Here is a 17,510-nt window from a genome sequence, read left to right as displayed (position 1 = left end):
CAACCAACCCAAAACTGGAAACATTAAATGGTAAGATTCAGTCTGGAAAAAAAAAAGACCTGGGTTATCTAGCAGAGCAGGCAAAAATCTCTGGAGTGGATGTAATCATCAATTCTCCATCACTTAAAATTGATGYCTATTTTCAAGTATCTTTCTAAATAAATGCCACAAAATGTCACCTGAGATGCAGAGGCTGAAATTTTCTAACATAGGTTGTGCAACAGCTCATAGTAAGTGTTTTTTAAAAAAAGAAACCATTGAGAGTATGAAAAATAGTCATTTCCACATGACTTAAATCCCTCTGTTCCTCTCAAAGAATTGAATAGTCAGTCCTCAAGGGGAAGAAAAAAACCCAGTGCAGTGAGTCTGTTGCACAAGGCAAGCTGTGGCTGCAGGGCCATTTCTCCCTGACTAATTCAGTTCCCCTCTGAATGCAGCCCTGGTAATGACTAACATACAACTGACTTCAGTGCAACACTGAATTAACTTTCATTTCTACTTMTCTGGAGACCTTCAGCTTCCTTCTTTTAGAAGAGCTGCTCACAAGTACAACAGGAATTGAATCATTTTGGTTGTGAAGGACCCACGGGACCCAGTCCTGCTTTCTTGCCTCTRGTTCAAAACCTGAACTTTGGGAAGTTCTGTGGAGTACAGTAGGTCAGTTCAGCACTCCATCAGATGTTTTCTTCAGCAAGAGGGATGGCAAAGGACTCAGATCCTGAGACAACAGCCTTGACCATCATGGTAGCACATCAGGTTTTTTCAGCTTACCAGATAACTCGTGCTAGAGGTTTACACTTCCTAGGGAAGGATTTACTTGGCAAAAGCAAAGACATTTATCATCATTATAGAGCTCTGAATTATGGCAGTGGCCCTGTGTTGTCATGAATTATGGAATAATTATGAAGGATAATTTAGTCACTGCTATTCCCTGCCCATTTTCTCAAGGAASGATGCAACCAGCCTAGTCTGGTGTGTTTTGTGTCTTGGATTCTCATCTGCTGGAGAAGTATGTCAGCACCAGCAGTTTCAGGTTGATTGTATGAACCCCACACCTCARCCTCAGGTCTGCTGTTGAGTGCTCTGGTCAAGCTGACTTTCTGTGAGAGGGAAGAAAGGAAACTGTGGTGATCTTTGCAAGTTCCTTAGTAGTGACTCGCTGATTTAGTGACCAAGTTCTTACTTGGTTCCTTGGTAGTTTTGTAGTAGACTAAAAGAAATGTTAAATGAAATGAAAGGTCATGACTTTTGCATATGTGTGGTCAGTGAACTCCAGACCTGCTCAGGAATAGCAGAGGAGCAGCTGACTCTGCTCTGTCCTCACCCTACAATTACACWAAGAGGGTAACACCCACCTCTGTTTAGGACTCAGTGGCCACAGCAGGGCCTTTTGTTTTCAAAGAATGTTGAACTGATGAAAGGAACTAAAATAATTAAAGACTCATTCTGTCCCAAACCTTCTTTCTTTGCCTTCTCTGTGCAAAATCGAGTGCAGATATTTTTATCTGTTTGTGTATGAGGAGAGAATGTTTGTGTATGAGAGAAGAATGTTTGTGGTATTTTTTAAAAAATTTAATTTGAGAGAAAAGGACAATTCCTGAGAAATTCCAGAGTTAGTACATATGTTTATATGCATATTCCCACAAGTAGATGTATGTAAAATGGATATCTGGGAATATGTAAAATGAATATATGGGAATATACATGTATTCCCATAATAATGCACATTATTGCATTTGCACATCTTTGTGTCCATATGCCTATGAAATCAAATGAAATCTTAATTAGGTAGAAGTTACACAACATTAAAACTGTTCATAGGATTGAAATAGAATTCTGTCCACCAAATCAAATTAAAATGATMAAATTAACCTTAATTTGCCTTCCAAGGGGTTAGTGTCTGTACCTGTTCAGGAACTTGTGTWCAAGCATTATAACCCATGCCCTTTAATGTAATTAGGCCTGTTTGTAAAYCTTTTATTAAAATCAGTTAGATTTACATTCAAATCTGGATGAAGCTGCTCTGGATTTGCCTATTTCTTACCCTTTCTTCTTTGTTAACCAAGTAATATGTGACCTCTGAACACAGGACTGGACCTTCAAGTCACTCAAAGGCCTTTGCACATTTAATTTATTTTCAGTTGATGCAAAGGAAGATGACACTTGCTCATTGAGGAACTCCCCAATGCTTTTAACTCTGTATTAGTTTCCTCTGAAGTTTTTACTTTTCCCTCTAGCCATATTATTTTTTTAATGGTTCATTTTACAGAGTATTTGGATGCATGGCAACCCTTAAATATGTCATCTGTTCTCATGGATTCATCCATCTCASACTTTGAAGTTGTGCATGTCAGCAGAGATATATCCAACGACTTCTCCACTGCCAGAGATTTTTGCCTGTCTGGTAAGAAATGGTCATTCATAGCCTTRCAGAAAATACTGACTTGTGAGCCTGAAAACCAAGAACAGTTTTCCCACTTCTGATGTAGATACACTCATTTTACTTGTTTTTAAAGACTACTACAGTGTTTTGGACTCTGAGAGAGGGGATCTGAAGTAGTTTAGCTAAAGAAAGATACAATMGATATAAAATGCCAAACAGTGATTRTGTAATTTTGACACCTCTTGGGCACAGAGATCTTTTCTTTCCTCAGGCACTGTACAACTGGGAGAATACTGTAGCAAATAATTAAAGCAATGATATTTTGTTTTTCTGAAGAGCAGTTTAGGGAAGGTCATTGAGTGGGACAGATGAGAAGCCCACCTACCATAATCTGATGTCAGTTGTGTGTGAAAGGGGGTAACTGCGAGCTGGGATGAAGCAGGGGTTGAGCTGTAATAACTGCTTTAATCTACAGCCTGACCAGGCAGCAAAGAGTCCTTTAATTTCACAGGACTGGGAAATCCTCAATGCCACAGAGCAGTAGAAATAAAGGAAAGCTCCCAGTTGCTCACTGGAGACTGCTGGAATTCAGATGAGGTTGTCAGTACTTAGTAGATGATGKTTTTTTTCCTTCTGAAACCTGTGATAATAGTTATTTTGCTGTATTATTCCATTTTAGAGCCAATATATCCTTCTGTCCTTTGGCTATTTCAGARAATGTTCTGGGCATTTGAGGACATTTATGTCCCTTTGCTTTAGCATTACATCACATCCTTTCTGCTTCACCTGTTGTAAAACCTTTTGTTTAAGCACTGTGCAACAGTGTCATTCAAAATACTCTGAGAATACATTTTTACCTGCTCTTTTCCTTCATGCTTCACCTCACAGCTTGTTCAAAGAACCAGTCATGYACAGTGGTTACACTGGAAATCCAGCCTTCAGCAACAAGGTGCATTTTGTACCCTGACACACAGATATGCAGACATGGCCTGCAAGGGCACAGCTGCTGGGTGTTACTCAAAGAATCTGCTGCCTTCATCTACAGGAGACAAGGTAAGAAAAGGTTCAGATTGTGGGGTAGAACCTCAACTCTGCTGGCCTCTGCACAATTCTTGTGAATGGAGGAGTGAGGAATTCCAGTATGGATGTCTCCTAAACACTTGTCCATGGCTGTTTCAGTGGAGTTACAGCCAAAAGAATGGGAAAAATGTCTTCAAATACTGTTTTAAAAATGCATCATAGTGTTACCCTTTAGTGTTGAAGCAGGCATAAYAGAGGAAGTCCAGTTTATGAAAGATGTTTTGAAAGTGCACCACAGTAAAACCAAACAACAACAGTAATGAAAGTCCAGCTCCTTCCTTTTCATCTGCAGAAGATGCTTTGATATGCTCTTTCTTTTACACTCAACACAAGGAGTGTTGAAAAACCACTCTCAATTGAAAGTATTAAGGACAGTCTCTGGTGGAAACAAAAAACCAAACAGATATCCCTATTTCCTAAACAGGATGAAATAAAAAGTGAAAATTATTTAAGAAAGAAAAAGAAATTGTGTAGACAGTGTAGAGAAGTAAAAATTCTGTTGTTTGGTTACATACTAATTTGACACTATGTTTTGTTAGATTTATTCCCCTTGATTTTTAAAGAGATTGCTTTCTTTTTATGTAATACTGATTATTTCATTTATTGGAGATAATAGAACCCAGGTAACAATAAGGGGGAAGGAAAGAAAAGGTTCTTTTTCACTGAAATTCTGCAAAGTCAAGGAGAACCTTCTAGGTTGAAACTCCACAAGAGAAAAAGGGTTTCTCATTGTCAAGTGAAAAAAATCACAAACTGAGACATAAAAGCTAGACTTAGGTGTTCGTTGTTCCTTACAGGTTTGGTTTTAGTCCCATGACTTTGAATTTTGTTCCTGCCTATCAAATACATTGTTTTAGGAGAGAAATAGCAGGAGGTATCACTTAACTGTGTTTTAATGATCTATTTTATAGGAAAATAATAACACAAATTTATCTATGTTTCATTTAAAGAAATAAACACATAACAGTTTAAAACTAGGGGAAATGGGACTAATTTTCATTTTTGAAATGGTGCTAACCTGAAAAAGCAAATTATTTTTCCTCTGTTCCCCCTATGACAGATTTATTCCTGCCCATTTCTGAGTCRGATTCAACCCCAACTGTGTTTATCCCATCCCATGGATATCTGACRGGCAAATCCCAGGTGATCCACATTGGCTCAGAATGGAGAAACATCAGCCAGTTCCTGGGGATCCCTTAYGCTGCCCCACCCCTTGGAGAGAGACGTTTCAGCCCTCCAGAGCCCTTTGCTTGGGTGGAAAGCTGGAATGCCACAGAGGCTCGGTAAGGAACCCTCGTGGTCATCTGGAGGAGTTCTTGTCCATYCAGTGAAACTGCTGGAGTGATGACCACAATATTCATGTCCTTTCTTGCAAAGCAACCARCAGAGTACAGATGAAATTTTGAGGCTTGGATTAGCAAAAAAAAAAATAGTTTCTTCATCTATGTTAAAGCATGAAAGTACCTCAAGAGAAGATGCAAATTCCAGTTCGCGCCATTGCCTTGAATCTCTGAAAACTCCACACCAGCTGCCTGCTGTCAGTCCTTTTTCATTCTGAATAGTATTTACACTATTTATTACATTTATAAAAATATGTTTTCCTCCTGCTGAGCAATAAATTTGTAAACATCTAATCAAACAGGGGCACTTAAACACTGAAGTAACCAGAAGCTGTGTGCCTCACAGAGAAATTCTCTGCCCAGTAACATCCAGGAGATCAGGCTGAAGGACCCAGAGAATCAATCTCTTCTGTGCAAAAACTGTAAAAAGGCAAATGTTTGGGGAGTTTCAAGTGTGTTTGGTCCTTGGTGATCTCGTCCTTCAGGCTGCACCTGAGCTGTGGAGGTGGGAACAGTGTGACCACAGCACCCCCAGCCCYGTGTGCATGGAGGGGACGTGGCTTTTTGTCTCCTCAGGTGTGCAGAGATGTGATTTTAGACACTCAGCACCAGCTCYTGGTGTCTGAGCCACAGTGGGGTGTCTTGTGGGGCTGTGTTAGACCCACCWGCCTCTGTTATCTCCCCTTGAAGASCTCAGGTTTCCAAGAACATCCTKGCTGAGATTTTCARAATGATTTATGRACCTTAGTCAATCCTTTCCTGTCTTAAATTCACAGTGCTTCCTTAGCCCAATGAAGAATTTAGTCATTATCTTCTATTATTCATTTAAGGTTAAAAAAATAGTTATTTGAATTTATGCTTGGAGAATTGCAGAGACCTCACTCTGTGTATAGAAACTGTTGATTTTTTTCAGGATTCTGTACTGATGTTGCTCAATATTTGTATGTAAGAAATTCMCATTGCCACAGTGCCATTACTGATGGAAGAGAAATATTTATTTCTTAGCTTGGACCTGATTAAAAAAAAACTTTAAAACCCAACCAAAACCAASCCAACCYAACCTAAAAMCCCAGCTAGCTATTGGAGYCTCCAGGTGCTGCAAGAGCTGTGGACTTGCTGCAGCAGGTGGCAGCCTTTCTCCTGGGAGCTGGAGAAAAAAAGCCATAATCATGGGTTATGATTCCTGTGGAAAGCTGTATGGTTAATATTATCTTCAATAATATGGTTAATATTATCTTACAATATTAACCTATTGTCCTGACAGGTTTCCTACCTGGGAATTTKTATTTTGTCTGCCTAAAATGGCTTTAGCAGTTGTAGTTGGGGATGATATGCTTCACTACATCAATGTAAAAGTTGTTGAGTGACATCATCAGCCTAGAAATCTCTCTTATGGAAAAAAAAATGTAGACTTCTATTAAGCCTGGTCCTTTTGCTTATAGTTTTCCAGTAATTTCTTCACACATTTAGAAACAGAATTTTACAAGGACATTAAAAACGATAATTTAAAAATAATTCCCTGAGATATTACCATMTTTTCCAAAACCTCTTTTGGCTTCTTCACTAATACATTCTGAGGTTTTTTCTGCAACTCATTGTGTGGTATAGGTATAGCTGGGAAATAGAAGGAATTGGCTTCAAATGAGCTTGTCACTGAACAGCAAAAATCATCCACTTGATTCAAGTTTTATATACATGAGCAGATCAACCTTATTCAGGTGATGGCCAGAAAATCATTTTCTCTACATGGTTGGCTGCTGAATTCCCATTGAAAAGGTACTTTTAGTATTAATTGGCACTGTTAATGGTCTGCTGTGATGCTTAGAGCAAAGAGATTTTAAAAATGCATTACAGTTTTTTACTTATCATATTTTTTCACAGACCATTAGAAATTAAATTAAACACAAAGAAATGTAGCACATAGACCACTAGAAAATAAATCTAAATTATGTAGCCCGTGGATAATTGGAAATTAAAATAAATATCCAGCATTTCAGCAAAAGAGTGGATTTTGTAAGTATGCAGGCAGCAGTAGGGGAGATTGTGCCTGCGACCCCCAGTCCTGCTCCCCTTGCAGCTGRTGCTAATGTTGTGCAGTTTATGGAAAGTGTGAGGTTTTTTGAAAGCATATTTTCAAGTTTTAAGCTTTTTGAATGAGGCAGGGTTTCTGAGGAAGGGTTCCAGACACACAAATACAATGCATGACGTGTGTGCTAACAAATCCACATCGTTGTTACTAATGCACTGGTGGGCACTGTTTGAAATGTAATTGAGATCTGCAGATTCAAAGGTTTTGTAACCTTAATGCAGCAAAATATAATGAAGTAGCATCAGTGGAAGGAGAGTAGAAGCCTTTTTTATTGTAGCTTTGTCCATCTGTGTCTCTAGGGCAKCGTGTTGGCAGCCAGGGGATGGAGAGGCCCCGTCACAGTCAGTCAGTGAAGACTGTCTGTATCTGCACATCTTTGTTCCTGCCTCCACTGTAAGTAAGAGATGCAGTTAAACTAAAATTTGATTTTTTTTTTTGTAGCTGAGTATTGTCTCTTTTCGAAGCACTTTTAATTGGTGTGAATGGTTGTTTTTTCTGAGTTGTTCACAACGCCTGCAGAGTGAAATTAGGCACTCTGATGTTTTTTACTGCTGTGAGGGTTTTTCCCACAGGCTTTCCATGAGCTGTGATGGGTAACTAGGAGGCCAGCATTCTAAAAAACTAGAAATAAGAGAGAGACAGAGATGGAAACAAAGCACAGGAAGAAGGTGGCAGCAAAGGAGGAGAAATTAAGGACAGAGATGGCAGTGCTCCTGCRAGGAGACCATCTGTCCAGGAGACAATAATGCATCAGCACTTGCCACCAGTCAGGAGCTGCTGATGGCTTTTTTCCCCTTTATCTTTACTGTTCCTCAGTTGACATCTGTGGGAGGTCTGTTGGGAAACAAGGGTGGCAAACAATGCTAGATTTGTGGCCAGCTCACAGAGTTTAAAAATAGGTGTTTCAAAAATGACTGGGCCAAATATGAGGAATTGATATTGGAAAGTTCTTGTTTTTTTCATTCTAAGCAGATACAAAAGAAAGCTTCAAGTTAAAGCCAAGCTAAAATGATTGACCAACCCTGGAGGGGCTGGGGATAAAGATGCTGAATAACATGTGAATCCCATTGAAGGGTGGGCTCAGAGACAAGAACTTTTTCTTTCCACAGTACTGGTAATTTTCAGAAGATGATGGTAGTTGTAATAGAAATTCATAAATCTGTCATGCTACATGTCTGGAAAGAGCTGCTTTAGCMATCTGACAGCTGCAGAGAGTCTCATTTTAATCATCAGAGTGACCAGCAGTCCCTGCAGCACAAAAAATGTCATTTTGCCTTGAGTGCTGTCACCACTTATTGAAAACATCAGGTCACTGTCTCAGGCAGTTTGCCATCTACGCTTAAGAGCTGCTTTCAAGGCAGTTAATTTGAAAGCATTGTATTTTGTACCAGACTAAATAGGCTTGTCTCTTCTTGTCAGTCCTGTGAACTGACTCTCTCTGTCTTTTGTAGATGTGTAAGGTAGAAGCAGCTCCAATCAAGAAAATCAGTTTCACATGCCCAGGAGAGAACTAAAGTCTAGCCCAGGAGAGAACTAAAACTTCTGGTTTTGCAGAAGTAGCYGGGAACAGAAGGCATTGCATTTTCCTGTCTTTTTTTTGTGGCAAGTTCTATTTTTTGCTCACATACAGAGAGTGCTAGTTATGTATTTTCAGCCCATGGAAAGTTTAATTAGCTAGTAAATATGGAATATAAAATCTCCCAGAGAGCAGCGAATGCAGAGGTCATTCCAGAGCATTTTGAGCCTCAAAAAGAGCACTGTGCAGGGACTGCTGCCTGACACCAGAGGATTCTCAAAGWGTCAAGCACTGAAGAAGGTGAATGACATAATTTTCCTTGCATAGCTACAGTCAAATAGTCAAACCATTTGCCACAGTCAAACTGGCACTTCTGACTTTATTCCACCTATAATAATCACCACCTGTCACACTAGCAAAGCAAAGCTGTGCTTTCCCTTTATTTAGARAGGGTTCAATTGTAAGATCAAGGCTTTAAAATGTCCATTAAATAGGAATRGAAACCTTCTCTCTTCTTACTCCATTTCCTGCACATTCCCATCCTWAGTGCATCATCCCCATGGCACTCARTTCTTTACAGATCAATCCTGTGCARMAGGCAAAGCACTGGAGGTTGCCTGTCTTGGTCAAGTTTAAATCTGTCCCTGCCAAGCAGCTCATCAGGTGTTTTACAGAAGGATGAGCAGGGAGGTTGGACCAGATGGCCCCAAGGCCCCATCCTTTCCAAGGCTTTCTGTCATTCTGTGATGRAGAAGATGTTTGTGAGCATTATGAAGCCTTTCAGACTTGCAGCTGACCTGCAGCTTCCTGGTGGCAGTGGAATTTCATTCCCCTGTTAGGGTTTGCACATGGGACCTAAGCCCCTGCAGTCATGAGAACATGATGGAGCTTCTGGGCTTCCCATTGCTTGGTGCAGACYAGAATTGGGAATGCTACATCCAGACACTTGGCTCTGCACAGTCCCAGTGCTGTATCTTCCCCTGAATTGCTCCATATCTGTTGCAGATGTTGCAAATGGCTTTGGTTTGCCATTTCTAAATTTTACTGCCCATCCTTGACCTTCTTGAACTYTTTATTGTGTAAGGTCACTCAAAATAATCCAGTATGCAATTTGTGGGTTAGCTGGAGGTCATGGTGCTGTGGAGGCTGTGGACACGCGGGAAATGCTCAGTGTGAAACTCAGGCTTAACAGTGCTGAGCTGAGGAGGCAGAGCAGGCTCAGTATAATGGTTAATACCTTTTTAGCTGACACAACTCAGTGTGGGTCTATTTCTGAATGAATTTCCATGTGAAAACAGATTATTGCATTTTTTTTTCTCCACCCCCATCTTTTTCTGTGCTGCATGCAGTGCAGAAATGGAATCAGGGACAAGGCACTGCAAGTTTGGCAGTTTCAATTCAGAAGTTCATGAGAAAGAACAACATGTCTCAATGCTTGTAATTTCTTATGTTCTCTTGGCAACATTGTCATGTTTACAAGAATCCCCTGAAGTGATTCGTCAGGAAGATAAGCAAGAGGTGCACACAATTGTGTGCAAATTAAGGGCACTTGAGGGTAGTTTGTTTGCTAACCTGTAATTTTGCAGGATGCTGCAGCCATCACTGCTCTKCTGCTTCTCCCACACAGCCATTTGTGTTTTTACTGAGTACGTTCTTCACCAGAACAGATGGGCTGCTGTGTTTAGCTAAGCTCCATCCAGAAAATAACAGCAAAAGAACCCATTGCCCTCTAGGTGAAGGCACAACCAACCTCAGGTGTATGATGCTGCTACAGGAAAGAAAAAGAAAAAATAAAAGAAAAGGATTAAACCAAACCACCCTCCCCCGCATATGTTCACTAAAGGATATTTCTTTTGAGTGTCATCTTGGCAGACCTGTAACCTGCTGGTGARTGCTGAGGTGTCCTGGGGCTGTTGTGCCTTTTTGCTGCTCATGCAGCAGCAGCAGCCTGGCTGCTGTGTGTGCAGAGAGGGTTCACACCTGGTGCTGTGTTGGGAAAAAGCTTCTGTTTCTGTGCCAAAACTCTGCAAGGAGTGATACCATGAAATCCCATTCCTTGCCATCTCAGGAATCCTGCTGGGCTCTTGTGGCAGAGTCTCTCTGTCCTTCATGAGATATGAGTCTCTTCTGTGCAGAGGTGAAGTCTGTTCTGCAGAATCCCTCCATATATCTGCTAGGGGAAAATTTCTATGGGCYCTAAAGGACTAGAGAGTATTATGAATATCACTATCAAGTGACATTTTTGAGACTGACAAATATTTGAGTGCTGAAGACTAGAGAGCACGTGCACAGCTATGAGTTAGTCTTGTTCAAGATGGAGTAACCCAACAGGCCTTTTCCTTCTCCTGTTTCCCACTTGTTTGAACTTTTCCTGCATGCTTGTGTAAAGCAAAGACAAGCACATCACATGCTCACTGGCTGGGGCAGCAGGAGCTGGCCTAAAGATGTTGGCTGGTGGAACACAATGGTGTTGTTTCATCTAATTCATACAGTAGATTGTGCCCTCTTAAATGCTATTTAGGTCACTGCAGATGATTTGTGGACAGTTGTGGACAAGAAGCCTTGAATYACAGATAGAAAGGGAGATATCCCCTCTTTATGGTCACTGTTAAAGAGCTGTAAATGGCTCAGATGATGTTAATGAGGAAGGTGCTTTTGTTCTCCTCAGTGACCTAGCACAGCAACTGGCTACAGGAATATTAACGTGGTTGTTGTCCTGGCAGGTCACAAACATGCCAGTGTTGCTGTTCTTCCACAATGGAGGGAGTTACAATGCTGAGGAGGGAAAGGCCACCCTGGATGGATCATACCTGGCTGCCATTGGGAACGTCATCGTCGTGACAGCGAATTACCGCGTCGGTGTCTTTGGCTTCCTGAGCACTGGTAAGTCATGGATTTACAGAGCAAACACAGCTGTGCATTCTGTAACACTTTTGTTCCTGATTTTTATTTTTGTGAGTTATTTTTCAAGTTGAGAAACGTGTATCTGGCTGAGAAATAGTGGAGACTTGATCTGCAGAGAAAGGGGAGAGGCTGGGAACAGGGACAGCAACACAAGCCCAAGTGTCTGTATCAAAGCACTGGCTAGACTTGTGATTGCAGATGAGATTCTGGATATGGGCTTTGCAAACACACATGGAGATAGATTAGTTATCAAAATTCTTGCTAATTTCAGTGGCCTGCCATTGTGGGTATGGTTTTCAGTGACTCCAGCTTCCAAGCTGTTCCAACCATAAAATTTTGAGGATGCTGTATTGTGCCCGTGTCAGAGTGGGCAAGAGGCAGAGACAGATAACTGCAGTTCATGGGAAAAAGGATGTGAGAGGATGAAAAGTATGGTACAAAGATGGTTGGTTGTTTTCTCAGCAATTCAGCCTGACTTCTCTGAAGGACTTGCCACATTTAACTTGAATCTGCTGTCCTGGATGTGACTGAACATTTGCCTGTTCTGTGTTTGCAGCCCTTCCCCATTTTTTGGGGACATTTTTGCTCTCCTCTTGCCTCCTAATACAAATTGCTATTGAAAACAGTGCAAATTCCCACTACAAACAGGATTTTGCCTTGTTCAAAGTAGCGTGTATGCATGAAAACTCRTGTTCAGTCTCCCTAAACCTCTGTGGTTGTGCCATCTGGTCTTGGGTATTGTTTTTTTTTTATTTTGCCTTTTATTAGAGTTGCCTGTTTAAGSAAATAGGGAACACTTTACTGTCTTTCACTTCTGCCTGGGACAGAGGAACTTAAGGTAGAGAGCCATGGAGAGRAAATGCAGCAATTGGAAGTGGAACTCTGTCTCTTTCAGTCTGGTGGCAACCCTTGGTCTGTTCAATGGGCATTTAAATGCATTTATAACCTTTAAGAGTTCATATTTCCCATGTTTGCAAATATCTGACCAACTCTGCCTCATGATTCTTTTGAGTGTTTGCTGCTAGTGGTGTTGGGTGGATTTTGCCTAGTTTGGGGTTATAGATGCAGCTGTTGGTTATTGTTTCCCTGCTTTGTCTACTATTTTGTTCAGAGCTCACTCCCAGCAAAGCCTGTCTTTCAGTCTGTAAATAGAGAGATGGCATAAAAAGCTCCTTTCACATTTAGATAGGAAGTTGGCAATAGTTGTATCTGGGAGAAAAAAAAATCACTGTTTTCATCAGTGCAAACCCACTGTTTATGAAAGTGATACCATCATTTCATTTTGTCTCGAGCCAAGTGCAGTGTGGATATGAGCTGTGGGAGCTTCCATTACGCAGCACTGCCCACACATCACCCACCTCCCTCCTTCCACCCTGGGAACCTCACCTGGGTTTCTTCCTGAGTGGAAACTGCTGCCTGGGCTGAACATGATGTAGCAGTATTTATATGATTATTTATATGATTATTTAGGGATCAGGAAAATTCCTCAGTCTTTCTCACAGGGTTCTGCCTGCATGTCCCAAAATGTCAATACATGGGTGTGGTGTGTGTGGTTGGGATTCCTTCAGAGAGAGGTGGTTCATTACATGCAGGGCCTTTTGGGGAGCCTTCTCCTGCTTCTCTGTACTGTGAGGTTGAGGTCAAGGAAAAGTGCATTTTTCCTGGCCTCTTCCCCTTTGGGAAGTCCTTGCTGTGTATTTGAGAAAATCGTACAGTTCTGGAATCATAAAACATCTTGAGTTGAAAGGGAGTTCACACTTAGGACKGTGGGGACATTAGCAGCACGACTGTTAGAAGGCCCTACAATTGGAAGTAGAAGTATGGACTTGTTGGTAATATTGGTTTCATTGTCCAACTAAGCAAAGTGCTGAATCCTCTCAAGCTGATTTGCTATAAATTGCAAAACTAGACAGGAAGAAGTTAAATGGATTTTTGGGGAATTGAAGAGTAGTGAAAACGAAATATTTCTTTTTGCTTGGATCAAGTTTTTGTTAGTTCTACAATTGTTCTGGTCTCTCAGTGGCAGGGCTTTTGCAAGAAGTGAAAGAGCTGTTTTTCTTTTAAGTATAAAAGATGTTTAAATTAAGTTGCTATCACCCATTAATGTGGCAAAAAGTGATGCACATTTTTATTAGTGCTTTCATCTCTTGCTTTGCCTACAGAAAAATTAAGATGAATTGCCAGTGATATGGATGAAAGAATATGGAGAAGACAGTTGTGCTTTTAGGTTTCATTCTTTTAATATTCCATGAAGTCATATAAACCACAATGATTTTCATGCTTTAATTTAGCACTATTGTTCTTCTCCTGTTCAGTAATAACAGAAGGAAGCACACAAGGAYTCTGGCTTCTTTTCAGTGTCCTGTGGTCCTTGGCAATGTGATCTTTTCCTTCAAAAAGGCAGTGGAAAGGACTCCTGGCAGACATGTTTCATTCAGKCTAACTCCTATGACTGTCCATGCATGCCTCTGTTCCCCAATGTGGTACATTTCACAACCCAGTTGTGGGTTTTACCAGGAAAAAGGAACTGGTTGTATTTCCCTATTAGGTATTTTTGTTTAATATACTGGTAGCAAAGCAGATTGTGTGGCTAAAACATTTACATGGATCTATACATTAATATTTCTTCACCAAAGGGATTGGAAAGCACTGGAACAGGCTGYCCAGGGCAGTGGTGGAGTCACCATCCCTGGAAATATTTAAAAAGCTATGGATGTGGCACTTGAGGACATGGTTTAGTGGTGGACTTGGCAGTGCTGGGTTAACAGTTGAGCTCAATGATCTTGAGGGTCTCTTCCAGCCTGAATGATTCCATGATTTCACTTCCTTTGGAGTGGTCTCAATAGGGGTGGAACAAGCCCTTAAAATGACATTTTCTTTTTAAAGAGTGAGTTTATTGCTGGACTGAGAGCTATGGGAATTGGTCTTGGTGTGCAGAACAAACTGGAAAAAAAAACCAAAAAAAAAAAAAAACCAACCCAAACAAGCAAAAAACCAACCAAAATCTCAAAAAATTAAGCAGGGAAAGCTTTTCCTCCATTGCCTCATTGGTGTGGCTTGGACTGATGATCTGAAACAATAGCTATAGGTCGTAGTCTTTTTGGCCATTCCATTTTTTGGCTGCCCTATTGAGAGGGTGCTCATAAAAATGGCTGTTGCAGTGTGAGCATCTCTAAGCCCTGCAACATTACCAGTAATTTGTTCTCCTCTGTATTCTGTTGTGTAAACCGTACATGCCTCAGTATTTGATACCTCAGTATTTTATTACAACAATGCAAAGGACTTTACATTTTAATTGCTCTTTGCCCAAGACCTATACATGAAGTGGCAGCTTTTTATTCCACTCTCTGTTAATTTCGATTCCCTGGTTTCTGACCCTACCCTTACTTTAAACTTGTACTGTTTGGTCTTGGCAAWGGAAGAAACAAATAGTTTCAGCTGTTTTTCTATTCACGGCCTTTCTGTTTTATCCTGTGGGTTTTTGGTTTTTTCCAAGTTTTAAATGTGAAGTATTTTAAAACTTTAAAAATGAATGGCTCATTGTGGATTAAAAAGAAGTAGACAGTGAATAATCATTTTCTACTGCTTTTTCTCAGACCATGGAGGAATTACTTATTTCTGCTTTTGTTGACATAAAATCAAGCTTAGCTACAGGATAGCATCATTAGATGCTTTCAGCATTAGTTTTTTATTAATCAAAGTATCAGGTTACCCCTTGTTGGTGTTGAAAAGAAAGTGATCATACTTAGGCATGAGAAGCACATCATTAATTATTTGTTTTCACATTAACAAAAATATGAATATACATGTATATATATGAGATTTCTATCAGACATAAGACAATCTCAAAGGATATAGACAGAAATATTATAAATTTTAAAGTAATATCTTGAAGAGTGTAAAGGAGTTCAAGATGTTGTGATTTATAGTGATTGGTCAGGCCGGGTGAGTGTAAAAGGGATGTAGGAAGGACACACAATCAGGTGTACTCCAGGGAAACAGCCCATGGTTCTTAAGGGTCCCTTCCAATTTGAGAACTTGGCAAACACCCCGATTTTTTTTGTTTGCTTTTAGTTCATTTTAAGATTGTGCTACCTATGTAGGAAAAGAATTGTATGGCTAAATTCTTGTGTACTCAAGCCTGAGTTTGAGTCTCTCTGCCATGATGTGTCCTAATGAGGCTCAGAAGTTGGAGTGTTATTTTTCAGTCGTTGAGACAGACAAAGAGGCACCTTCAGGGCTCCTCTGTGGAGTAGTAAAACATGAAATTAAGTCAGTCTATAAAGTGATGACCTTGGCAAAGACCTCCTTGGACTTTTAAACTCTGGTATCAGTTTTGTAAAATTTCAGCTGCCAGAGTTGCTAAAAATCTGCCATTTAAACTGTTTCTAGCTTCATTCCTTCTCAGCCCTGCTTTGTTTCCTACCCCAGGTTCTGCTGAGGCCAGTGGAAAYGCTGGCCTTCAGGATCAGCTGGCAGCTTTGAGGTGGGTGCAGCAGAACATCGGCAGCTTCGGGGGCGATCCCGGCCGCGTTTCGCTGGGAGCCGATCGCGGCGGGGCGGATGTCACCAGCATCCACCTGCTCACAGGGACAGCAGAGACAGACCTTTTCAGGAGGGCATTGTTGATGGTGAGTTCCCTTCCTGCTGCAGCTTCACCTGCACGGTGAGAGGATGTTGTTACACAGAGGAGGATGTGGCAGAGTGTGGGTGCTGGTTTTRTTTCACCCGTACCTTGACAGCACTGACAGGGCTGTTATTGCTGTAGTTATTTTTCATCTCACCTGTGGCTGTTATCTCCAGGAGCTGAATACTTCACCAGGATGTACAAGAGATGCACTTTGGTGTCTGATTTACTCATAGCAAGAATCCAGTTTTCGTCACTGTGGGTTTCTGTGTGTTRTATAAATAACCTTGTTTCATAACCTGTAGGTACAACAGTTTAGTTTTCCATTCCATCAACATGGTTGTTGGTCAGAAGCTGTTAGACTTTGAAACTGATGAGCCAAACTCCCACATGTTAAAGCATCCAGTCCTTTTATTGGATCTTGTGACAGGTTTCATTTAAAAGAAAAACCAAGTTTCAGAGAGTAAAAATCGGTTTACAGATGGGCTTTTTTCCTGTCAGCTCAGACCATTTTCTCATCCCTCCAAGWAATCCATATTCTTACAGCCTTCCTGTGCTGAATCTCAGGACTCTGAGATAAGTTTTTGCAGCACCAATCAGTCTGTAAAGTAAAGACTTCCATCAGTCTTTACAGCCTCAGATAAGCTCAGTGTGCTCTGAAATGAGGCTTAATCACCAGASGAGGTTTATCTATCCAGCAGAAATGGTACTTGGACAAAATGATCTCTGYTAGCAGTGCTGCCTTGGAACAGTGAGCAGTAGGATAGAATTCCAGGTTCAAGAAGCTGAGGGCCCAATTAAATAAAATCTTGACTTGAAAATAATGACATCTTAATGCAGTAATTCATTTTTTTTCACTGTGCCCTTGCTTCAGGAAACGTACCTTGCCTTTTACATCCCCACGGCTCAATAAATTTATTTTAGTTGCATTACTCGAGTGGGGAAGACAAGGGAAGGTTTTGAAAATTGCTGTTCATTAATTGTTTTTTTTTGTGCAAATCTCAGATAATTATTCTGAGGAATTATCAATAGAGTTCCTAGGTTTTTAGGCATAGAATCTCAGCCCTTGGCATAGAGTTTAATTTGCTGGAAGATGCAGAATCTTTTTCTATTAGTTTCATCCTACTTTGAAGTTACAAACCCTTTACTGACATGGMTGAGGATGGAGCCCTGACACAGTGCAATTTAAGAGCTGAACCAGTTATGGAAGGGAAATGTAGGGGCCTCTTTGTTTATTGTTCTTCTCGAGAGAAGTTCCACATTACATATTTTATTAAAAAAAATTATTAAGCTCATTCTTTCTCCTACAGCAGAACACTGAATAATGGAAAAACAGTGGCACATGTGATGAGCAGGCAGGTGTCACAATTCTTCCCACTTTTCTAGTGTTCTTAACAGTTTTCTTCCTGGGACTGTGCAGACCACTGTCTTGGCAAAAGCAGGAWCTCCACTGAGTTCAGAGTAGTGTTAATTTCAGATTTCAAAGTAGTGTTAATTATTTATCCTGACAGCATCACAATGGATTTAGTTTTCTTATGAAATATACTGGTAAAATAAAAAGCAAACAATAA

The 17,510-nt window shown here is 40.6% G+C and overlaps 1 protein-coding gene across 1 annotated transcript in view; it reads left to right on the top strand.

Annotated features, from left to right (window-relative positions):
- TG (thyroglobulin) overlaps window positions 1-17,510 on the top strand; it is a 143,308-nt gene that overhangs the window by 63,200 nt on the left and 62,598 nt on the right. Inside the window, exons 36-41 of the mRNA XM_057379076.1 lie at window positions 2,270-2,404; window positions 3,272-3,436; window positions 4,524-4,746; window positions 7,192-7,285; window positions 11,132-11,291; window positions 15,744-15,943. Of these exons, the coding sequence (XP_057235059.1) occupies window positions 2,270-2,404; window positions 3,272-3,436; window positions 4,524-4,746; window positions 7,192-7,285; window positions 11,132-11,291; window positions 15,744-15,943 (977 nt within the window). The remainder of the gene's footprint in view (window positions 1-2,269; window positions 2,405-3,271; window positions 3,437-4,523; window positions 4,747-7,191; window positions 7,286-11,131; window positions 11,292-15,743; window positions 15,944-17,510) is intronic.

The sequence above is a fragment of the Malurus melanocephalus genome, unplaced genomic scaffold (genome assembly GCF_030028575.1).
Source record: "Malurus melanocephalus ecotype Western Australia unplaced genomic scaffold, MMel_1.1 scaffold_385, whole genome shotgun sequence".
Classification (NCBI taxonomy): domain Eukaryota; kingdom Metazoa; phylum Chordata; class Aves; order Passeriformes; family Maluridae; genus Malurus; species Malurus melanocephalus.
Note: the sequence above shows the minus strand (reverse complement) of the source record. Positions and strands in the feature narration are given on the sequence as shown.